The sequence below is a fragment of the Neovison vison genome, chromosome 1 (genome assembly GCF_020171115.1).
Source record: "Neovison vison isolate M4711 chromosome 1, ASM_NN_V1, whole genome shotgun sequence".
In the NCBI taxonomy this organism is placed as follows: Eukaryota; Metazoa; Chordata; class Mammalia; order Carnivora; family Mustelidae; genus Neogale; species Neogale vison.
Genome location: NC_058091.1, coordinates 265,279,994 through 265,301,906, shown reverse-complemented (window position 1 = coordinate 265,301,906; position 21,913 = coordinate 265,279,994). Strand labels below are relative to the sequence as shown.

Genomic DNA, 21,913 nt, shown 5'->3' with positions numbered 1-21,913 from the left:
TTACTTATAAAAATAGGCAAATTTTGGCCATATTTGGTTGACCCTTGCTCAAAAATATCAACAATCTTTTGGCCAACACTAGCTGAATAAAGATGAGCATGACTATCAAAAGCACATCTCACTAAAATCCAGGTTAAAAAATAAAATATTCTATAATATATCTTTGAAGATAAATTTTATAATTATCTTTTAGAAGGGAAAATAAATCTATAGATTTTTTTTGAAATTCCCTTTCAATTGTGCAAACATTCTATTTATGATAGTACTGTAACTATATTTTTTATGAAAATAAACAGAACCAAAACAACAGTTGTCAAAAGATCAAGCTTTCCTTGATACATCAGTCAGAAGTCTAAATTCATTAATGTGCACACACCAATACTTTAATATTAAAAAACATTCATCCAGTATAGACATTGTGCAAGGAAAAACATATATTTGAATTCATGGAAAATAGCATGGAATTTCTCTTTCAGTTTGCTATTAAATTACAAGTAACACATTTTCCTATACAAAGATATACCATCTTTTCCAACTTGTGCATGTGGCATTATTTTTTCATATTATATCCCCATCTACTCATGCATCTAATTTAAGTTTTCCAATGTTAAATAACTCACCAGAAACTGGTAATTTTTTATTAAACAGAAAAAAACTTATACTCAATTTTATATATGTATGTGTGTTTGTGTGTATGTATATGAGGGCCAAATACTATATTATACTGACGATGCTGGCCTAGTTCACAGAAAGCCTTTTCTCCTTCATCTGAGCTTTTGCTTTTCCTTAAAGGAGCTTCTGATTTAACCAATACAAAAGTTACAATTCAACTAAGGAGTCACTAAAATCCCCTAAAATGTATATGGTATTCTAACGCTTTCCCTAAACTTCTGTAACATCTATTGGGATATTTTCTAAAGATCTCAAACTTCATGCACAGTTAAACCATTCTTAGCTGAAGGATGAAAACTTTTCAGTCAATGTATTTAAAATGATCAAATTATTTATGAATTTAGACTCCATAATGGGGGAGCCTTTATCGTCCTCAATCTTTGGTGATCAAGTCTGTGGATAAAGGTCATGAATAGGTTTATTATTAAATCCAGAGAAGTCTATACTCTGAAACAGGTATTTGTAGCAGTATTCACATATTGTGTCAATTACATTGTTTTTTTCCTCTGTTTGTAACTGCTCTAGATATAAAATATACCCTTTTCAACTATCTGTAATTAAATCATCCATACTTCAAGTAATGGATACCAGAGCTTAAATGTAGCATGTGTTGATGATTTGGCCTACTACATCAAAAAAACTTTCTTATTTTCATATCGTTCATAATGTGCAAGATAAAAATGCGATATATGAAGCAGAGAATTCTGCTTTAAATCTAAATTTTAGATTTAGCCTCAATAAGCTTAAAGGAAGAGAAGGAATCTTTAAGACTATGCCTTCAGTGGTAATTCATCTTGGTTTTATGGGGACAAGTAAGTGAATCCTATGTTGGAGATTAAAATTGAAATAAAACAATCATTTTAAATGTTTATGTTGGCTGTGAATAATAAACTGCAAAAAAAGTACATAATGTTTCTCTCTCCCTCTCTCTCCCCACATATATATATATATATATATATATATATACAACCAAAATATATACATATACATATATTTCCCACCCCTCTATACACACACACACACACACACATTTCAAACAGGTTAGTGACACTTAAGATACCTCATGCATAAACTGAAATAAAAATGGTACTCTGAGTTGTAAAGATAAAAGCACCTTTCTCAGATGGCTATATGGCATTTATTCTTTTGGCCAAGGATCAAAAATAATCATTGGATATAAAAATCCTATTCACAATAACCATAAAAACTGTAAAGTATTGAAGAATAAATTTAATAAGAATTATAGAAGGCCCATGAGAATAAATTTAACAAGAAATGTGTAAGACATGTAGAAAACTATAAAACTTTACTGATGGACATAATAGAATATATACAAATGGTGAGACACAGTAGGTTTTTCATTAGAAAGAAATCAGTATTGTTGAGAAGTAAATTTTCTTCCAAATTTCAAAGCAAGTACAACCAAAATATTGGTTGCATTTTTTTAACTTGCCAAAATATAAAGATTGTATGAAAGTATAACTACCTCAGTGTCAAAAAAAAAAACTACTTCAGTGTTTAAGTATAAATAGAAAGATAATGAGGGGAGATTTGCCTTGATATTTAAAGTCAGAATAATTAAAACCACATGATACCATCACAAAAAGAGAAAAAAAATTAATAATGCAAATTACCAAGTAAAAACATAGACCTAAGGACATATGAGATTTCCTATATGATAAAAACAACATTTCAAATTCTAGGGCAAGAACAGATTATTTCATTAAATTTTACTGTCACAACTATGTATCCAGCTATCTATCTATCCATCCATCCTATGGATAGTCCCATTTCAGAACTTATCTGAAAACACATTTTAAATGGAGTCAATATTTACATAAAATATTGAAATGAAAAGTCACATAAAATACTGGAAGATCATTTGAACATTCCTTTCAAATCTTGGGGTAAACAAGACTTTTCAAAGTCTGAAAATGAAGACCAAAAACCACAATGTATCTTAGTAAATATGAATATAAATCTTCTTTATACTAAAATATATTATTCACAAAGTGATTCCATGAGGAGGTATGTTTATAATGTGTAAAAAAGTGTTAATACCCTTAATACATAAGAAGTTCCAACAAGTCAATAAGAAAAAAATGAATTCTCTAATAGAAAAAAAGATATCAATAAATGACAGGAAAAATCAATTCAGAGAAGAAATACAACCTATTAAAAAAACAGTAGAGATAGTTATTTTGCAAAAAAAATAAATATATAATTAGTCAAGGTACCAGTGTCACCTATTAGGTTGGCAAAGGTAGAAAGAATGAACACACTGAGGGAGATACCCAGGAATGGTCTAAGTATGTGCACATGGAACTCTCATACACTGGTGGTGTCAACCTAAATTAGCACGTAAAGGAAGCACAGTTTTGTTATACGTAGCAGTAGCTAAAATCTACAAGCTCTGGCTTCCAGTAATCTAATTTCTAAGAATTTACCAGAGGAGATACTTTTACAATGGCATCAAATATAACCACATATAATGGTTTAATATAGTTTCATTTACAATAGTTAAAAATCCCCCAAATAATCATAATGTTTATCAATAGTATTGATTTAATAAAATCAATGAAATTCAGCAACCCATGCATACTATGTTGTACAAAAATTTTAGATGTCATCAAAAGATGATCACAAACTATTAGGGGCAGAAACAATATAACATGATGTCTGATACTATCTGATTCTATTTTATGTACTTCTCAAGAAGTCTGGAGTTTCAGTGACCATTTTGCTGGCAGTATTTATATCTGGGTGATGACACTAATAGGCATCTTCACTTTTAATTATAATTTACTAATTTTTCTATAATGGACAGAAACAAGTAATAAAACAATTCAAGTTAAAAAGGGAAAATATTTTTTAAAAATGGGAGAATATTAAGAAAATTGTATAACAAATTTGTCCACTTTGCAAAATGAACATAACAAGCAGCTGGATGTTACTTTATACCTTTTATTTGGTTTCCTTGATTTCCTTGATTTGCAAATACAGAAACTGAACGAGAATTCTATAGGAGGTTTTATCATCAGTGACAAATTCAGAACTTCCTAGTCACTGCTTTTGATATAAGTACTGAGTTTTTCATAATAACTATAGAAATAATCTCTTAAAAATGCAATAGCATATTTTAGCCCAAGGATTGCTTACTTTCAAAAGAAATCTAGAACTTAATAATTATATATATATATATATATATACACACACACACATATATATACACACATACACATATACATGTGTGTGTATAAAATTAGATATATAAAATATATGCAACTTAATTTTATTCTTAATTTTTATCAACCCCATTGTATATTTGATAAAGTAGAAAAAAAGAAATTAGAAACATTTTAAGCCACCTGTTTTTCTCAATCTTGAAGAACACAAATGTATTCAAACTGAAGTCTTTTAGATTGACTTTGAAATACAACACAATTATTATTTCACACAAATGCTAATCATCATTTTACTAAATATTCTGAGATGCTCAGATCCTGAGATAGGTACTAACTCATTAAAATAATAAGATATCAAAGACTGATATTTTCTTGGTTCTAAAAGTCATAAAATTTAATCAAAATCTAATTTTGTTCTTAATTCTCAAGATTACCATATCCTTTTTTCAAGTAGATTTTTGTTTTAAGCAAGAATTGAATTCATTCTCCAGTGATGAATGATGATTTATAATATCCAAGAAGAAGGTAAATAATAATCTTCAATTTACCCACAAACTCTAATGATGCTGACATAGTGAAAATTACTAATTTAATTGATCTCTCAATGAATTAGACTGCCTACTTTTGTGTATTATGGATTTTATTCCTTATGTTCTATTTATTTCATTTTTGTAGGTTTCCCAAAAGTCATCTGGGAATCTGGAATACGGACTATTAATGACCATCCAGGGAGATTACGATAGAAGCAGGCCCATTCAATTTTTCAACTTCCTTTTCCTTTAACCTCAGAAAAAAAAAATAATAATAATAAATGGGATAGGGAACAAATCAGGCTCAAATTCCAGTTCCAGCACATTTCCAGCTATAACATAAGGAGAGCTATATTGTCTTGGTCCTATTGGGCTCTAACTCACAAAAATCTACTAAAACACAGTTTATCCATCTGTAAAATATGATAATACTTCTTATTTCATAGAATTTTTGAGAATTAAATGTGAAAACATTTAAAAATTAAGGTTTCTCAAGAAATGGTAGTGACTTTTAGTAGGGTCATTAATCAAAATAAATATATCCCAGTTACATGTCGAAGACATACTGCAATTTTTCAACTCCTGTTTTTTACTGACCTTTTTAAATTAAAATATTTATTAACTACCAAATGCTTAAAAGAACAGAGAATCCACATGCACTTTGATATCACTGATTTCATATCATGGAAATTCAAAAAGACGGTCCTTAATTATATGTATATTCTTATGTGCTACATCTTTGTTGCATACTTTACATATGTAAATACTCATTTATACTAAACAGGACCCAGCAACTACGTAAGAAAGGCCTTCTGCTATTTCTCAACTATATATATTTTTAAAGATTTTATTTATTTGACAGAGAGAGAGACACAGGGAGAGAGGGAACACAAGCAGGGGGAGTAGGAGAGGGAGAAGCAGGCTTCCCACTGAGCAGGGAGCACAATGCAGGGCTGGATCCCAGGACCTGGGGATGATGACCTGACCTGAGCCAGCAGCCACTTAAGGATTGAACCACCCAGGCGCTATTTCTCAACTACTGAAAACACACTACACACTCCTCAAGAAGAGGAGCACATATGTCTAGTCCTTTTTTCATCTCCTTCTCTGGATCTCTCTAACTCTCTCTCTTTAAAGCTCAAAGACTTAATTAAGTAGCATTTGATTTAATCAGATTTTATTCCTGCCATGATTACACTAGGCACAACAACAGCAACAACAAAATAGAAAATCCAGAGCTCCAGGATTGTTGCTATTTTTAATTAAGAGACATTTTGTCCAAATCCGCAATTTTAAAACTAGAACACATCTATAGCATTGCCACTTGGGGACTCAAGTAACCTAAGAAAGTTCCATTAAAAACAAATTTCCACCTAAGTGGTGGTGATGATGATCAGAGTCGGTTTGGTAAACTAATAAATAAAGCCATTTTAAAACGTGGCTCTCAAAGCTGACTCATTAAACAGAGAGGAAGAATTCTCTCATCTGTTAGAAAATGTGCAATTAAGATATGAAAATGAGAGTAGATCTTTCTGTGTAACCAGAAAATAATATATTTGTCAGAAAATATTACTTCATAGTGTTTAAAAAAAAAAGCAATTGGCAAAATGCTCTTATTCAAATTTCTTATGGAACAGAACTTGGCCTCCAACACCTAAAGTTTAAAATAAAGCATCCAAAAAATCTGAAGGAAATGAGATAAGTTGTGTTTTTCATATGCTCTGTAATTCTACAGATCTTTCACCTGTAAATTTGGCAAGTACTTAAAATATTATGACTTTCAGAGTAACAACGGTATCATTCCCTAATGAATTCAGTTAGAAAAATGGTTTGCCATACAGTCAATGTGATTCAAGTAAACACTTAAATGCATTCTTCCAACACAAAAGCCAGATGCAAATTTACACAGCCTAACAGATCACCCCACCAGTGTCAAAAGAGAGTGTTGGTTTAACAGTGCTTGAAAGAGGAATGGTTTACACAACTGATTGATGGGAGAATGCTTCAAGAGATCTTCAATCTATTAACTCAAGCATTGATTTGGAAAAAGAAATAGAAATATGTATTTACAAAATAAGTCTTGAAGTTTCTCTGTAGGTCAAAGAAAGCAAACAGATAAAGTACTTAAATTTCATTTTTTTGGAGCACAATATATTCAACAGTGGTTAAATTTACAGAATGGTGATTAGATTTTTACAACCCAATAATTGGCACCTACTCACTTGTATTTAAAACGCTTTACATCTTTGCTTGTTTTATGATATTCCTTAAAATGGCCTATAAGTCATTTCTTTAAAGATTAATGTTAAAAAATGTTTCTTGAGAAATCTACAGTTGAAGAAATAGTAACACCCTTAAAACATGGACAATTTTTTTTTTAAAGATTTTATTTATTTATTTGAGAGAGAGAGACAGTGAGAGAGAGCATGAGCGAGGAGAAGGTCAGAGAGCGAAGCAGACTCCCCATGGAGCTGGGAGCCTGATGTGGGACTCGATCCCGGGACTCCAGGATCATGCCCTGAGCCGAAGGCAGTCGTCCAACCAACTGAGCCACCCAGGCATCCCGAAAACATGGACAATTTTTAAAGATTATCTATGCAGAATTGTTTAAAAGTTAACTGTGTGACTATACTGTCTTTTGTGAAATCCAGTTAACTTATAATCCTAAGTAGCAGAAAGATTCAATAATTATTTTAAAACAAAGGCTTTGGGGCACCTGGGTGCCTCAGTGGATTAAGCCTCTGCCTTCAGCTCAGACTATGATCTCAGGGTCCTGGGATGGAGCCCCACATTGGGCTCTCTGCTCAGCAAGGAGCCTGCTTCCTCTTCTCTCTCTGCCTGTTCTCTGCCTACTTGTGATCTCTGTCTGTCAAATAAATAAAATATTTTTGTGGAGGCCAAAAAAAATCAAGGCCATTCCACCTCAAGTTTAGCCTTAGCATAAGTACAGCCATCTTAGCTCCCGCAGCCATCTCAGACCCCTGTGCCCGAGGGCTGAACTTTCCCCCACCCTGCTTTGGTTCCAGAGACCCCCACTCTGCTTTAGTAACAGGAACCCATAAATACCCCTGCCCTAACTAAGCTCGGGGCCCAAGCCCCTACTCCGCTGTGTCGGGTATACTTGGGCCCAAGCTTAAGCTTGTCGAATAAACCCTTGTGTGACTGCATCTGTGTCGGCTCCTTGGTGGTCTCTCGGATGGGAAAACTCTGGTACAACAATTTTTAAAAAATAAAATAAAATAAAACAAAGGCTTCATTCTGGGAGAGATAAACAGCACACTCTCTAAAACACTACTTGCCTGATGTTGATGCTTTAGAAATTAGAAGGTAGGAATAAATGGGACTGTTTCCACAAAAAGGTCACCTTTGAATTACATATATTACAAGCCATACTATCCAATACTTCCTCTTAGCAGAATAATAATGCAGAACAAAACAGCCTTTAATTTCCATTATGATTGACTCTATTTCTATTTTCATGGAAAATGAAAAACCTAACCCAGAGAGCATGAGACAAAAATATAACTTCGTATGTATTTTATTAAATCCTCTTTAAATCTCTATTTTGAGGGACATTTGGGTGGCCCAGTGGGTTAAGCGTCCAACTCTTGGTTTTGGCTCAGGTCATGACCTCTCAGATGGTGGGGTGGAGCTCAGCTTCAGGCTTTCTGTGCTCAGCATGGAGTCTGCCTGAGATTCTTTCCTCTTCCCTCTTCCTTCCTCCTTGTGCTCTCTCTTGCAAATTATTAATTAATTAATTGAAATCTTAAAAATAAATGCCTACTTCTAGTATGTTTGGTAGTGTACATTATATATTAGTGGATAGATAAACAAAGCCAAGTAGATGGATTAAATTCTCATGAGGAGTCATCATTTCTATTCAAAATAAAAAATAAAATAACTGAGTGAATCATGGCTTTTAAAAACTACCTATTTAATTTAAAAAACTTCATGGAAAAGTCTATAGATAAACATTTTAAAAATGTTTTTGATTCGATGGTCTTGTACCAATTAGGCACTGAATTATTGATCTTTAGAGGAGCAATCTCAAGATGCTTAATCACTGAGGCTTTAGGATTAAGCATACTTCCAGATTAATAATGAGGCATCCATAAATAATTTACAGGAAGCTATTCAGTGGGATTGTCTCTATTTGAAAATGTGCAATACTAGTATTACTAGCCTCCAATTAAATAGCTACCTTTAGAACCAAGGAATAGCTAAATCATATTACCCTGAAATGTATACTAAAATATAAGTATTTCTGATTTTTTTCAGACATCTTAAAACTAAATAATTGATGGAGCTATTATTAATTTACTCATAGTATCAAATATTGTGATAGGTGCTTATCCCTCCCCCATTTCAAAACCTTTGTTTCAAATTTTGTTCTTTCTAAGTACTTTCATCATCTGGTTCAATAAAACTGGTATGGCAGCTCCAAAGGACATTTCATAAAAATAAAAGCCAGAGTTAGAAAATGTTTTTCAACATCTTCATACTTCCTTTAGCATCACCTGTCTTCTACTCCTCTCTTTGTGAAAATGCTTCAGATTCTCTCATCAAGTCAGAACACCCACTCAAGAATTTCCAGTCTCTTCTGCATAGCTGCCAAGGTCCTGTGCAATTAAGCCTCACCTTATGTGTTCATACCCTGCATATTCATACCCTACACTGTACCCTACTATTCCAATCTACTCACATTAACTGAAAAATCTGACTAGTTCTTAGTTTCTGCATTTGTAAAAGAAAGTGATAATACAATTATCTAGCTCATAGCGTTTTTGTGAACATTAAATGAGATAGTCATTTACACCCTAAATTTATATTTTTGTAATATTATTATTGCTAACATACAATAACTTTCTTCATGTTGTCTATACCCTATTACCCTTTCCCACAGGACTGTTTTTATTTTCCATCTATTCAAATCGCATTGATCCTGTTTGTTTAGTTCAACTGTCTCCTTCATGACGTCTTCTTCTACAAATCCCACCCACTCTGACCATTTAGCTCTTTATTGTTGCAAAACCCACATTATAACTAGAGGCCAGTCAGTTGTTGTAAAATTCCTTTAATTAGTGATTATATTAGCTTCCAACTTCACTATAAAATTAGTGTTCCTCAAACAGTGCCCTTCAGATAGTACCTGTGTCAGTCACATAGAAAGCTTTTAAGCATGCCGATTCCTGAACCTCATCCCAGTCCTACTGAGTCAGACTCTGGATATGGACCTAAAAATAGAATATGAATACTAGACTCAGATGATTCTACTGCATAGGAAAGTCCAAGAATCACTGTAAAAATTTGGTTCTCAATTTTTTTTTAATTTATTTTTATTTGACAGATAGAGATCACCAGTAGGCAGAGAGGCAGGCAGAGAGAGAGAGGGAGGAGGAAGCAGGCTCCCTGCTGAGCAGAGAGCCCGATGTGGGGCTCGATCCCAGGACCCTAGGATCATGACCCAAGCCGAAGGCAGAGGCTTTAACCCACTGAGCCACCCAGGCGCCCCGGTTCTCAAATTTTTATTTTGTATATATAGTATTCCAAAATAAAAATTTGAGAACCGGGGCGCCTGGGTGGCTCAGTGGGTTAAAGCCTCTGCTATTTTGATTCTTCTCCCTGGAAGACACACCACTCTCTTCTCCCACCATCTGAAATACTCTTTTTTCCATCTATCCTCACCTTCCTCTCCAGGCAGTAAGATTAAGGTTTCTTGACTCTAGACTTACTTAGACCCTGTGTAAGAACCATTTCACGTCCTTTCATGATCCAGTTGAATTAACAGAGTGCTACTTAAGTTAGCACTCAATAAATATTTCCTTGTAGCTTGATGTCCTGTAGTCCTTTAATTACTGCTTCAACAAATTCATCCAATCCATATCTGTTGAGCACCTATTGTCAGGCATTGTTGTAGGTACTGTCCATGCATCTCTGATCTTCTACGGCTTACTTTTGTGTATCATTTTTCTAAAATATATGTAGGTTCACCTTTAAAACTCATTAATTGTTGCTATTGTGTTAGGAGAGAAGTTATTTTATCTTCAATTGCAATTACTTCTAAGTTAAGACCTCTTGGCAAGTAACTGGGTGGTAAGTGCCAAATTATAGAGCAAGGAAAAATGAGACTTGGCAATAAAAATGCCAATAGAATGTTAAAATGAGCACCAGCAAGATCAATGGGCTGAAGACATTCCTATATTTTTCTGTATAAATAGGAACAGGATAATATAAACCCATTTCTCTCCTTGTTTAATAAAATGTGTATTTTGTAAATAAAATGCACAACTAGAAGCAACATATAAATCTCGTGTTTGTGGGCACCTGGGTCGCTCAGCTAGTTAAGTGTTTGCCTTCAGCTCAGGTCATGATCCTGGGGTTTTGGGATTCCATCCCATGCCAGGCTCTTTGCTCATCAGGGAGACTGCTTCTCCCTCTCCCTCTGCTGCTCCCCCCTGCTCATGCTCCTTCTCTCACTTTCTTTGTCTCTCTCTCTCTCTCACACACACACAAAAATAAATAAATAAGTAAATACTTAAAAAAATATATTATGTTTGTGTCTTTTAAAAACTCATAACCATCCTTCCTCTTATTCCTCTTTTAACTGTTTTAAGTGTTTTGTCATCTGAAAAATGTAAGTTGATTTTGGAAAAACTAAGTAATATCAGGATAGAAACAGAGTAAAGAATAGCTGTGTAAACATGAGTCAAGTTGATTTAAAAAAATTTTTAAATTTTCCATTTATATGCTATTTAAATCCAGTTCTCTATTTTATATCTGATTTGTATATTATTGTTAATGGTGCATAAGTAAAAGAAAATATGTTTATTTTCAAATAATCAATAGCTAGAATTATGACTAATAATCTATTAAATGTATTTTTAAATTGCTTTTTGAAAAAATACAGGATGAACAAAAAATAAAATGTCAGTATATTTACATGTATGTTTGTAAGATCATGGAAAAATACACATCAGTTCACTTAGGTGGTAGTAGAGATGTGTATTTTTTTTTATGAAGCATAAGTCTGTAAAAAATATTCATTATGTATTAAGTGAAAATGTAAATTATAAAATTTTCTCTACAAAATAACTGGAATGTGTCAAATATGAATAAACAAAGAGATGAGAACTAGAAGGTGATATAGACCAATTAGAATACAGTTTTAATGAAGTAATGGGGATGTGGATAATTTTTGCTTTCGATGTTTGCTGGCATTGTAAAATTGGTTTTGTCACAAATGTACCTCCAAACATAAATGTACGTAGTGATTAAGCAAAAGATTATTGAGAAAAATCTCAACCACAAATCTTCTCTTTTCTCTTTGGTTGGAAATAAAACCACAATACCATTCTTTCCACCAGTGGTTCTCAACTGGGGACAATACCCTCACCCTACATGACACATTTAACAATTTCTGGAGACATTTTTGGTTTTCACAACAGCAGAAGTACTTCTGGCAGCTAGTAGGTAGAGGCGAGGATGCTGTTCAACATCTGACAAGGCTCATGACAGCCCCCTAACAATAAAGAAGTTTCTGGTCCAAAGTGACAATAATGCTGAGGGTAAGAAATCTTGTTATAGAATGATCAAAAGAAAAAATGAAAAGAAAAATGACAAAAAGAAATCAGTGCCATTCCCCAAAATTAATATACACACATGCCCCTCCCTTATAGCTAGGAAAAACACTTTGTCTGACTTCCATTCTTGAAGGAATTCCCACAACCATTTAATTATTTGAGTGGGGGTTGAGAGGAGTACATAGAACTACCCATGATGCGCTATAATATGAAACCTGAGAATCTTCCTTAGCCTGCTGTCTCTTGTAGAGTAAGCCCATAATCCTATCTTTATTTCATGTCATAGTTAAGCAAGAGCATTATTCAGGGTATCCATAAAGTAACAGCAGAAAAAATTTGTCCTAAAAGTCAACCAAGAAAAAAATAGATTTATCAGCTGTAATATAAAGTGGCATAGATGTTTAAAAATAGGCAAGTCTTCTAGAGATATAATCTTTATAATGAGTCTCATTGATACTACGTGGGATGGAGGAAGGAAAGATCTGGGAAAAAAAGAAAACCGCCTTTAAGAGAATTATTTGCTGGAGCAACTTATCAGAAATCAGATATCAGAAAAATGTGTTCTCAATGGGAAAAAAGTTCAATTGAAAATGAGGTCTTTATAATAAAAAAATACGGGAAAGGGTGTGGTCTTTTCACATAGTGTCCACCCACAGGCATAACCACTGAGTTTATGTTTCTTTTTTTTTCTTTTTTTCTTTTTTTAAGATTCTGTCCATTTATTTGACAGAGAGAGGGAGAGATCACAAGCAGGCAGAGCAACAGGCAGAGAGATGGGGGAAGCAGGCTCCCTGCCGAGCAGAGAGCCCAATGCGGGGCTCGATTCCAGGACCCTGAGATCACGACCTGAGCTGAAGGCAGAGCCACCCAGGCGCCCGAGTTTATGTTTCTTAAACATATCAGTCAATATTTTCTGGAATTTATTGGCCTTAATGGTTATATGACAGATTCTTTTGGAGCAACAAGAAAATTATTAGATAAGTTAAAAACAGTACCCATTCATAATGAAAGAAATTATGAATCAAGAAATATTCTAGGTTTTTCAAGATCTTATGTAAATCTTCCTTTATTGCATTGTTTAAATTATGTACAATAGATGTAATTTAATGTATTAGTTTCTCAAGGATGGGGACCATTTCTTTTATTTAATATACCCTGAATAAAGCACCTACTTGGAATCGCTTAAATAAAAATTAAGATTCTTTTTTAAGGTAGATAGAGTGAGGAATATCATCTTATGAAGGATTAGTTTATCTGGCCTATCCACTGTTTCCAAAAAAAAAAAAAAAAAGGAAAAAGAAAACAAATCCTGAAACAAAACAGTGTCCTCAAAGGATGAAAATGATTTTTTTTTTTTTTAATGAGGCCTTGTTACACTTAAAACTGCAGTAGAATCATATGGCTAAGATTAAGGAATGTGAAATCAGTCATTTGCTAGCTGTATGACCTTGAACAAGTCACTTAACCTCTCTGGGCCTCAGGTTCCTCCTTTGCAAGTAGGTTGATAGTGGCCATCTCACTGTTTTTATAGGAAGATTGGATTAGATAATGTAAATCAACAGGATAGTTACGTGAGTTAAGAACTCAATAAACATTAACTATATTTTATTATATTAGTGTTATGATGATAATGAAAAATGTTGGCTACTGTACAAAAGAGGAAGAGTGGCAGGAGAGTGGGAAGGAGAAGAAGAAAAAGGAGAGAATGTAACGTGCTTGCCAAAAGTTGGGTAGGAGGGTTTCTAAGCATAATGTGTTTAGAATTAAGTATGCCACAACCTTGCCATGCTTCATGCTTCATAGCCATCCTTCGGTGTGTCCCAGCTAACCTCACCTACTTACCCATTCTCCAGAGTCGTTTTAACCTCCTCTATTCTCAACAGAGACTGTCTCCCATGTCAGAGAGAAGAGAGAGGTCTTCCATCAAGCAAGCCTCTAGCTTCCTGCCCTGCCACTCTACCTCTCCCTTGCATTGTATCTGCAACCTACTCCCGTCTAAAGGAAACTTCTCCAAATTATATATCATTCTTTTTAGCTTTTTCCCTACTTCAGTTCAGATCCAAATTTTTCAAAAGTATTTTTTCCAACTATTAAAGCTCCTCTATGGTTACCAGAGAGCTCTTGTTACTACTCTGGTTGGGAGCTAAGTCTCAGAACTTATTTCAGTTGATCATTGTGGCATGTGACACTGCTAACCACTTTCTTCTTCTTTTGTTAAGATTGATTTATTTATCTGAGAGAGACAAAGACAGGCTGAGAACATGGGTAGGGGAGGGGCAGAAGGAGAAGAAAGAGAATCTCAAGCAAAGTCCCTGCCAAATAAGCAAGCAAGGAGTCTGAGGCAGCCTTATCCCACAACCCTGAGATCATGACCTGAGCCAAAACCAAGAGTAAGAGGCTTAACCAACTGAGCCACCCAGGTGCCCACTTTCTTCTTTTTGAACCTCTCTTGCACCACAGTTTCCAAAACACTCTAACCTGCAGATTCTCTTCCTAACTCTCTGATTACTGCTTAGATACTTATTAATCTTTGTAGACCCTTTTCAGTATTCCTCCATTTAAATTACAGTTCTCGCCAGATCTCCATTTGTCACTGTCTTGTCACTTTCCCTATTTAATTGTACCCATTCATACTATTATAAATACTACTTATAAACTGACAATGTCCAAGTTCATTTCTCTAGTCATGACTTCTTACGTGGCTCTAGACCCTGTATTTTCCAATCTCCCACGGGAGATTTCGCATCTGTAGAAAAGTCAACATATCCCAAACTGAGCCCGCTGTCTGTCCATATGCCTAATTCCCCACCCCATCTCCAACTTGGCTGCCCTTTTCGTGTCCTCTGTATCAATAAATAGTGCCATCAGAAATTGGGATTCACCAAGTCCTTTTCTTCTACCTTGTAAATGCCCCAGTTTTTTAATCTTTTCTTTTATATCCCTGCCTCAATTCATCAATTCTTCCCGGATTTTTGCAATGAGTTTTCATCTTCTCTCCCAACTTTACATTTTGCTTAACCATATTTCAGAAGAATCTTCCTGAAGTGTGAATCTGCTCATGCAATTCTCCTATTCACATCCTTTCATGGGTCCCTGCAGTCCTCATAGCAAAATTTAAACTTTTCAGCAAGCTGCATAAATGGTTTTTATAGGCTGATCACTCCCTCTGATCTCCATACCAGCTCTTATCACCTCCTCACCTTCACTCCAAACTCCAGCCATTTAAAGCTACTTGCTAATCCCTAACCCCATTTCTCTCTCCTGTGCTTTTTTTTTTTTTTTTCCTTCTTCTATGTGCCATTATTTTTACTTGGGACATCTATCCACAGCCCTCTAACCCCATCCTCACCTAGTAATTTCTATGTAATATCTGATTCTGCATTCCCAATATACCCTGTGTATTTCGTCCTTCAAAGCATTTATAATCTTGCACTGTGATTCTTTCTACATTGTTTAAACAGTGAATGCCTTGAGTTTGAGGCCTATGAGTCTAAGTTCTGTTTCTCCACATATATGGTATGGTGTTCTAGTGAATAATAAAAAATTGCTGTTATGAAAACAAATAGTTCACCCAATATCTGTGGCATTCACCAGGAGTCAAACATCCAGCCAACCATTGTGTACAGAGCAAGATCTATACACTGTAATTCTGTGTATAGATACACAGGGGAGATATACTGTAATTCTGTCTATATGCAGTTTATAAACATGAATCAGGAAGCTAGAATGAATATGTAGCATATATAGCAATTTGAAATGGCAAATATCAAACAAATGGTGAAACCAACAAGTGACAAAGGAACACAGAGGAGATACAGACCACTAGGTACATCAGTTGACTGCTCATAAAAAAAAAAAAAAAAAGTTTTAGAAAAAAGATAGATAAAAGTACAGTAAGAGTCTGCAGAAGAATTAAGAATAGTGAACACCTAAATGCTAAATCTCATGAGGTCAGAGGACAAATCGATCTTGTTCACTGATCTGTTTCTAAGGCCTAACATGGTTGGATCATAGTAGCTGCTAACTAAGCATTTGTGTTGAATTGAATTTTAAACTGTGCATCTGGTGATGCAAGAAAACATCTGTTAAAAAAAAAAAAAAAGGCAGCACTTTTTCTCTTTCGCCATTCCATAAAAAGGTAATTTGTGTGTGTGTTTACTAGAACTATTTCCTCAAAAGTGAAATATTGCTTCACTCTTTGGTTGGCAAATGTGTTGTTTCAAGATGGAGAAGTATCTGCTTTAAATGAAGAGAAAGCTATTTCAGTCCTTAATTCTCAGAGCCAATTTTGGATCTTAAAATGCACTTTTCATCAAAGAGTCTTAACAAAAAGATTCCTGCCAATGTAACCAAGACATCTAAAAATATTTCATTCTAAAGCCAAGCTTTCTGCTCAGGAGCATTCTAATTGAAATCGCAGTCTTCCAAAGACCTAGCATTGGGCCAATAGTCACCTGAGTAAGCTACCATCCTCACCTTCATGAGTAGGAACTCACAACTGCATGATATTTAGGAATTCTGCATTTTCCTTACATTTATGCTGGATTTCCAAGTTTTCCAGGAACTTCTGTGTACTCAAAAGAGCTATTACACTAAACCAAACCAGCAACACATATAACTGTGGGTTGGAAGCCAATTTAACATGTCCCCCCTAATTTCAAACATAAAGAAAATTGAGACCTGGTAATATAAATTATTGACCGAAGTACATTTAACAGTTAGAGTAGACAGAGTTTCTTGAGTGATAGCCTGTTATTCCGTCTTCCACATAAGCTATGTTCATAGAACATCAATACCTTCACATATGTTGTTTTATTAATTCTAATTGTCACTAAGTAAAATGGGACTATTCCTCCCCTCCAACAGGTGAGGAAATTGAGCTTCGTCTGTCTTTGAATTCCCTCAGGATGACTGAGCAGCAGAAGCAGAACGAGAATTCAAAACTCCTGACTTGGTTCAGATATTACTATTATTGTGATTTACTAGGAGCATCAAATTGACATGGGTCTTTTCCTTCAGTACAAATAAGTCTTTGACAATCTATATGGCCTAGTGTCTACCATCCCTCAAAGGAAGATTTGCTATAGTAAAAGGAAGTTACAATTACCAGAGGTTGCATGTCACAAAACATAACATGCATGTTAATTAATTTTGAGGTTTCATTTAAATGATCAATCATTCTTTCAGAACTAAAAATGATCAAAAAGATACTAATACTTTTAAACCTGTATACAGGGCACAATATGCCATGAACATCTTCTTCTTCTTCTTCTTTTTTTTACACATCAGTGATGAAATTTCCCATCTGTTGCTTCAAATCAAATAAGCATATCTAAAAATAAAATATCCTGCAAAATTTTTCTTTGAAGGATTAATTTAAAGTCACTCTGACTGTTAGCTGAAATGTGTTAATTTTTCAACAAGTAAAAATATGTCTGGACAAGTCTACATGTGTTAGCAGTAGGCTAAGAAAGGAATCTGATATGGGATTTTTGACACTTGGTTCTAATCATTAATGCTTCAGTACTGGCCTATTTACAACCTGACATTTGTTTTTGCACTTTCAACATCCCATGATTTTTCAGCAACAGTAAATAGCTTTAAGAGATGACACCTTGCCTTAGCTGGTGTCTATATTTTGACTAGCAGGTCTTGGCATTGTGTCCAGCTCAGATGCCTTTCCAAAATGCTGCATGCAGGTAAAAGGTGAACAAAACTTAAGAAAAGAAAACAAACAAAACGCTACTCTAAACATTTGGGTAATATAACACATCTAAGTTCCTAGTTGACCTATCACAACAACTTCTAATCTTCTCATCATTTGGACTCTGTTTGGACTCTGTTTCCTAATTTTTCCATAGAATTCCATTTTGTGATGTTGTTATGTAAAAAAAAAAAAACATAAATCAAAAGGCAAAAGAAAGGAGTCTAATTTGACTATATGTAGGACACAGAACAATACCTGATTTCTACTCACTCTGTTTCTAGCAACACAATTTAGATTCAAATGTTTGGGACTTGGGAGGTACTCACTTTAGGACATTTTTTTTTTTGCTTTACTCTTTTTTTTTTTGCTTCACTCTTGTTGGCAAATGGTAATGGTTATGATAAAACTCCAAATTTAAACCAATGAAAGATCTCGATAATCCCACAAAAGTGAATATTTGTATATCTGAGAGATTAGTTTCCCAAGGAGAACATATTCTCTAGACAACAGGGGATTTTCATAACATATGGGAAATCTGTAGTTCTGAATCACCCAATACTGTCTCAGTCTGTGTTTGTATCTTATATATCAAAAACCTTACCAATAAGTAGAATATAAGAAGACAAACATGACATTAAAACATGGCTGAAACTGTTGAATATTCCCTGGAGTAGTCATGAGATGTTTTATAACCTTGTGATACCTCAGGATTATCAACTGTCTTTGGAGAGTGTATAGGGATAAGGCTGGTGATTTGACTTGCTCTCTATTTGAATTCTGAGATATGAAAATTTGCATAATGTTGAGAGCCTATCCACTACCTAGCACTTTGGCTCTCTTGAGTTAATTAGTAAGTGTCTTAAATTTCAAGTCCTGATGGCTGGCTTAGAAGTGTTTTTGCAGAAAACTTTACATACGACATCCTCTTATTTAAATAGTTCATTTCATTTCTAGGAAGAACCATGCCACAACACGATCTTCTGAAATGTTCTGTGTGCGTTCAGGATTGAAAGTAACACTCACATCTTACATTCAGGTGTGGCCTTTCTAGAGAGACTTTTCCAAAGGAGAAAACTTCAAAGACAAAGAGTAGAAAAGTCACTGGAAAGACAATAGCAGCCCAAGTAATCTGGGGTATCTGGGACACTTGTCATTGTTTTGTACGTCTGTAGTGACCCAAGGTAGGCAGCAGGGGGCGCTCCTGCATGAAGCAAACCCCCCACAAGTGTCCCTGGTTGGGAACACGGAGGCTTTTTATCTTAGCATTTGCCCCAAGTCCAACAAGGTAGCCAATAAAAAGTGCAGTTGCCCATAAAATGTACGACATTAGGACATACAGTGAAAACCCTTGCAGAAGTGACTAGCTAGGGCACATGGGTCTGAGCTTGCTTTTAGAAAACAGGGTGACCAATTTTTGTAATTTATTTTGGTGGGCAGCAGACTTTAAAAGAGCTGGTGAACAATTGTAGGAGGAGGAGATTGCCATCAGCTGTAAAGAAACCATCTCTGAAAGCAACAAGTGGACATCAGTATCCCAGGGTCATTTAGTCAGCCTCTTTGTGACCGTTTAGTTTATAGTTATATTCCCTGTGAAATATCAAATCAAAACCCTTCCCTCTTTTCCTGACCCCACCCCAAACGCAGAAAATCCTCGATGAATCTCGTTTCCCACTAAACCTTAAGAAATGTGGCTTCTGCAAGGGATCTTCTGCATGTGGCTGTGTTTTGTACGTGAATTATGATGCATTTTACTTGCTCTGTAACAATTCCCAGGTATCCAAACCAGGTAGGAAAAATCGTTAGGGGCCAAAAAACGATGGCTTTGAAACCTCAAACACAGTGGGCTTCAAAGCAAAATCCCCAGCCCTCAGCCCCACTTCATACATATACTCATGCATACACCATCCCCACCAACCAGCTCCTTTCCACTTCCTGTCCCCAAATAAAGGTCTGCGGAGATAAAACCATAAACCTCAGTACTCACCATATTAACTTCGGAAACCATATCAATGCTGGCGATGTCAATGTTCATTCCCACAGCCACAGGGGGACCTGTGAACCAAGATAGCCAGCCACGTGATTTCTGACAACTTCATTCATTCTCAGCAAGAGGTTTCCCTGGGAATGGGGTATTCTGCCCCAAATGCCTCCCCCACTGCTCACCCTTATATTCTTCACTTCTCTGCTCCTTTTTAAAAGGAGTGCCAGGCACTCCTCTAGGAAATGCTCTATGGAACGTGTACACACGTGCCCTCCTGTAAAAGGGATTCCAATTCTATCTACATATGTAGATGTCTCAGTATGAGAAAACACACAACTCACAGAAGTCAGAGGAACCGGTCTAGCCTGAGGGAATTTTTATATATTGCACTAAAACCCCCTCCTCCTCATTCTTTCCCGCCCCCCTTCCGTGCGCATGTTTTAACTCTTTGAGTTTCGGAAGAATCTAAAGCAAAATTAAATGGGCATATCAGTGTATCTAAGGCTGCAGCAAGAAGTACCTAGCCCTTCTCCACTTACCCTCCCTGCCTTTTAGTCCTCCCCAACCCCTTCCCTACCCACCCCCCCACCCCCGCCCCACACAGTGGTGCTTCCAGGTCTGGATAATATCCAGATACCAGCCACTTTAAACCATTGCCAGAACTCTTCCAAAGTAGGCGGGCACAGGGGATTAATGTCACTTTTCAACCAATTGCCTGCACATTTTGTTCTCAAAAATGTTCACGATGGCCTCCAGTAAGCCAGGTTCTCTGGGCACACAATTAGCTAAACTTAAAAGGTTTGTATCTCAATGAAGCAAAGACAGTGAAGCAAAAGATTTCAGCAGTGAAGCTTAAGAACAGCAGTCACCTATACACTCTAAGAGGGTCTCACTGAAAGACCATCTAAGTGCTGGATAGCAACAAATCGGCTTAAGTTTGGATCACTTTCTTGATATGGTAACGGAGAGACATATTTGGCTATACCACATGCGGCCAACAATGAGGGAGAGGGAAGACACAGCGCGCACAAAGCTCACAAGACAGCTCAGGCTATAGCTGGGCTGTTTCTTATTTCCAAGGCAACCCCATTACCTCCAAAATCTGGTCTCAGACGAATGTCATAGCCTTTCAGGAGTCTATCCACTGTCTCTTTAACCAGCGACATATTACTAGGGTCATTGACACTAAGGAAAGAAAAGACAATAAACAGGCATCAATAAGGCAGCAGGCACATCGTCTTCAGCATTTATCTGATCCTCACTACAGATCCCTGCTCACAGAGGTATGCAGACAGAGCCCTTCAAAGTGAAATGAAAAGGAGAAATGCTGGGCACACTTACCTCTGCGCACAGACAGCGGCGATTATTAAGGGGAATGACCAAATCCCAAAGTAGCCCTTTTTCCGGACTCTCCACATCCCTTTAGTTTTTGATGGGATTGAGGGTTTCACTGAAGAGAGGAGATCCAACTTAGTCTGCCCAGTGCAGTAATTCTAATGTGAGGCGCATGCGCACGGTGTACCAAAACATCAAAGGGGCAGCGGCGGCTGCCTGGGACCGAGCAGATTTTCTTGCTAAGGGGGGAAAAAAAAAAATTAAAGGGGAAAAAGGAAAAAAAAATATATATATATATATATATAACATATACATATTTGAATAATATAAGAAAGTCACCCCAAGGAGGACCCAGAGTAAAACCTTTGTTTTCCTTTCGTTAAGACAAAACAACTAGAGCCTCTGGTAAGTTTTGGTAGTTCCTGGAGGCAGTTTTGTACCTCACGGGTTTTTGGGGCGTGTTTGTGTGTTTCCTCTTAAATATGCAAAACCAGACAGGGAATTTAAAAGACAGCAGGTGTGGACTGCTAGTGGAAATGGGTTGCCTGGGAGCCCACTTCTGGTATCAGCAAGCCTAAGAGGAGAGTAGTTCGAACTTTATTTCCTGGCGAATAGCATCCCCTGCGTGGGGCGAGATTTGTGCTGGAGATGGGGGTTGTGCGGTGGGAAGGGGGGGGAGGGACGGTGGGTGCAGCAGTCCAAGGGGGAGGAAAGAAAGAAACCAATGGGAGAAGTGCTGAGCAATCCGTCGGATTTGGGGCGGGGGGGGGGGCGGGTAGGGGAGTAGAGAATAAGAAAGAAACGGAAAAATAGAAAAAGAAAAAGAAAGGAAGAATAAAATGATGTCTGGTCTCTTCTAGGAGTCAAGGAGCAAGCTTTTCTTCACTACTCACGAGCGGTTTCTTTCTCCTCCTCCTCACCCT

General features: G+C 36.0%; 1 protein-coding gene across 2 annotated transcripts in view; it reads right to left on the bottom strand.

Annotated features, from left to right (window-relative positions):
- The window catches only part of GABRB2 (gamma-aminobutyric acid type A receptor subunit beta2), a 242,750-nt gene extending 221,516 nt beyond the window's left edge, over window positions 1-21,234 (bottom strand). For both annotated transcript variants that reach the window (XM_044230141.1, XM_044230147.1), the window contains exons 1-3: window positions 20,997-21,234; window positions 20,749-20,840; window positions 19,659-19,726 (exon numbers count right to left, since the gene is read on the bottom strand). In XM_044230141.1, coding sequence (XP_044086076.1) covers window positions 19,659-19,726; window positions 20,749-20,840; window positions 20,997-21,073 — 237 coding nt within the window. In that variant the 5' untranslated portion in view covers window positions 21,074-21,234. The remainder of the gene's footprint in view (window positions 1-19,658; window positions 19,727-20,748; window positions 20,841-20,996) is intronic.
- Window positions 21,235-21,913: the final 679 nt, after the last annotated feature.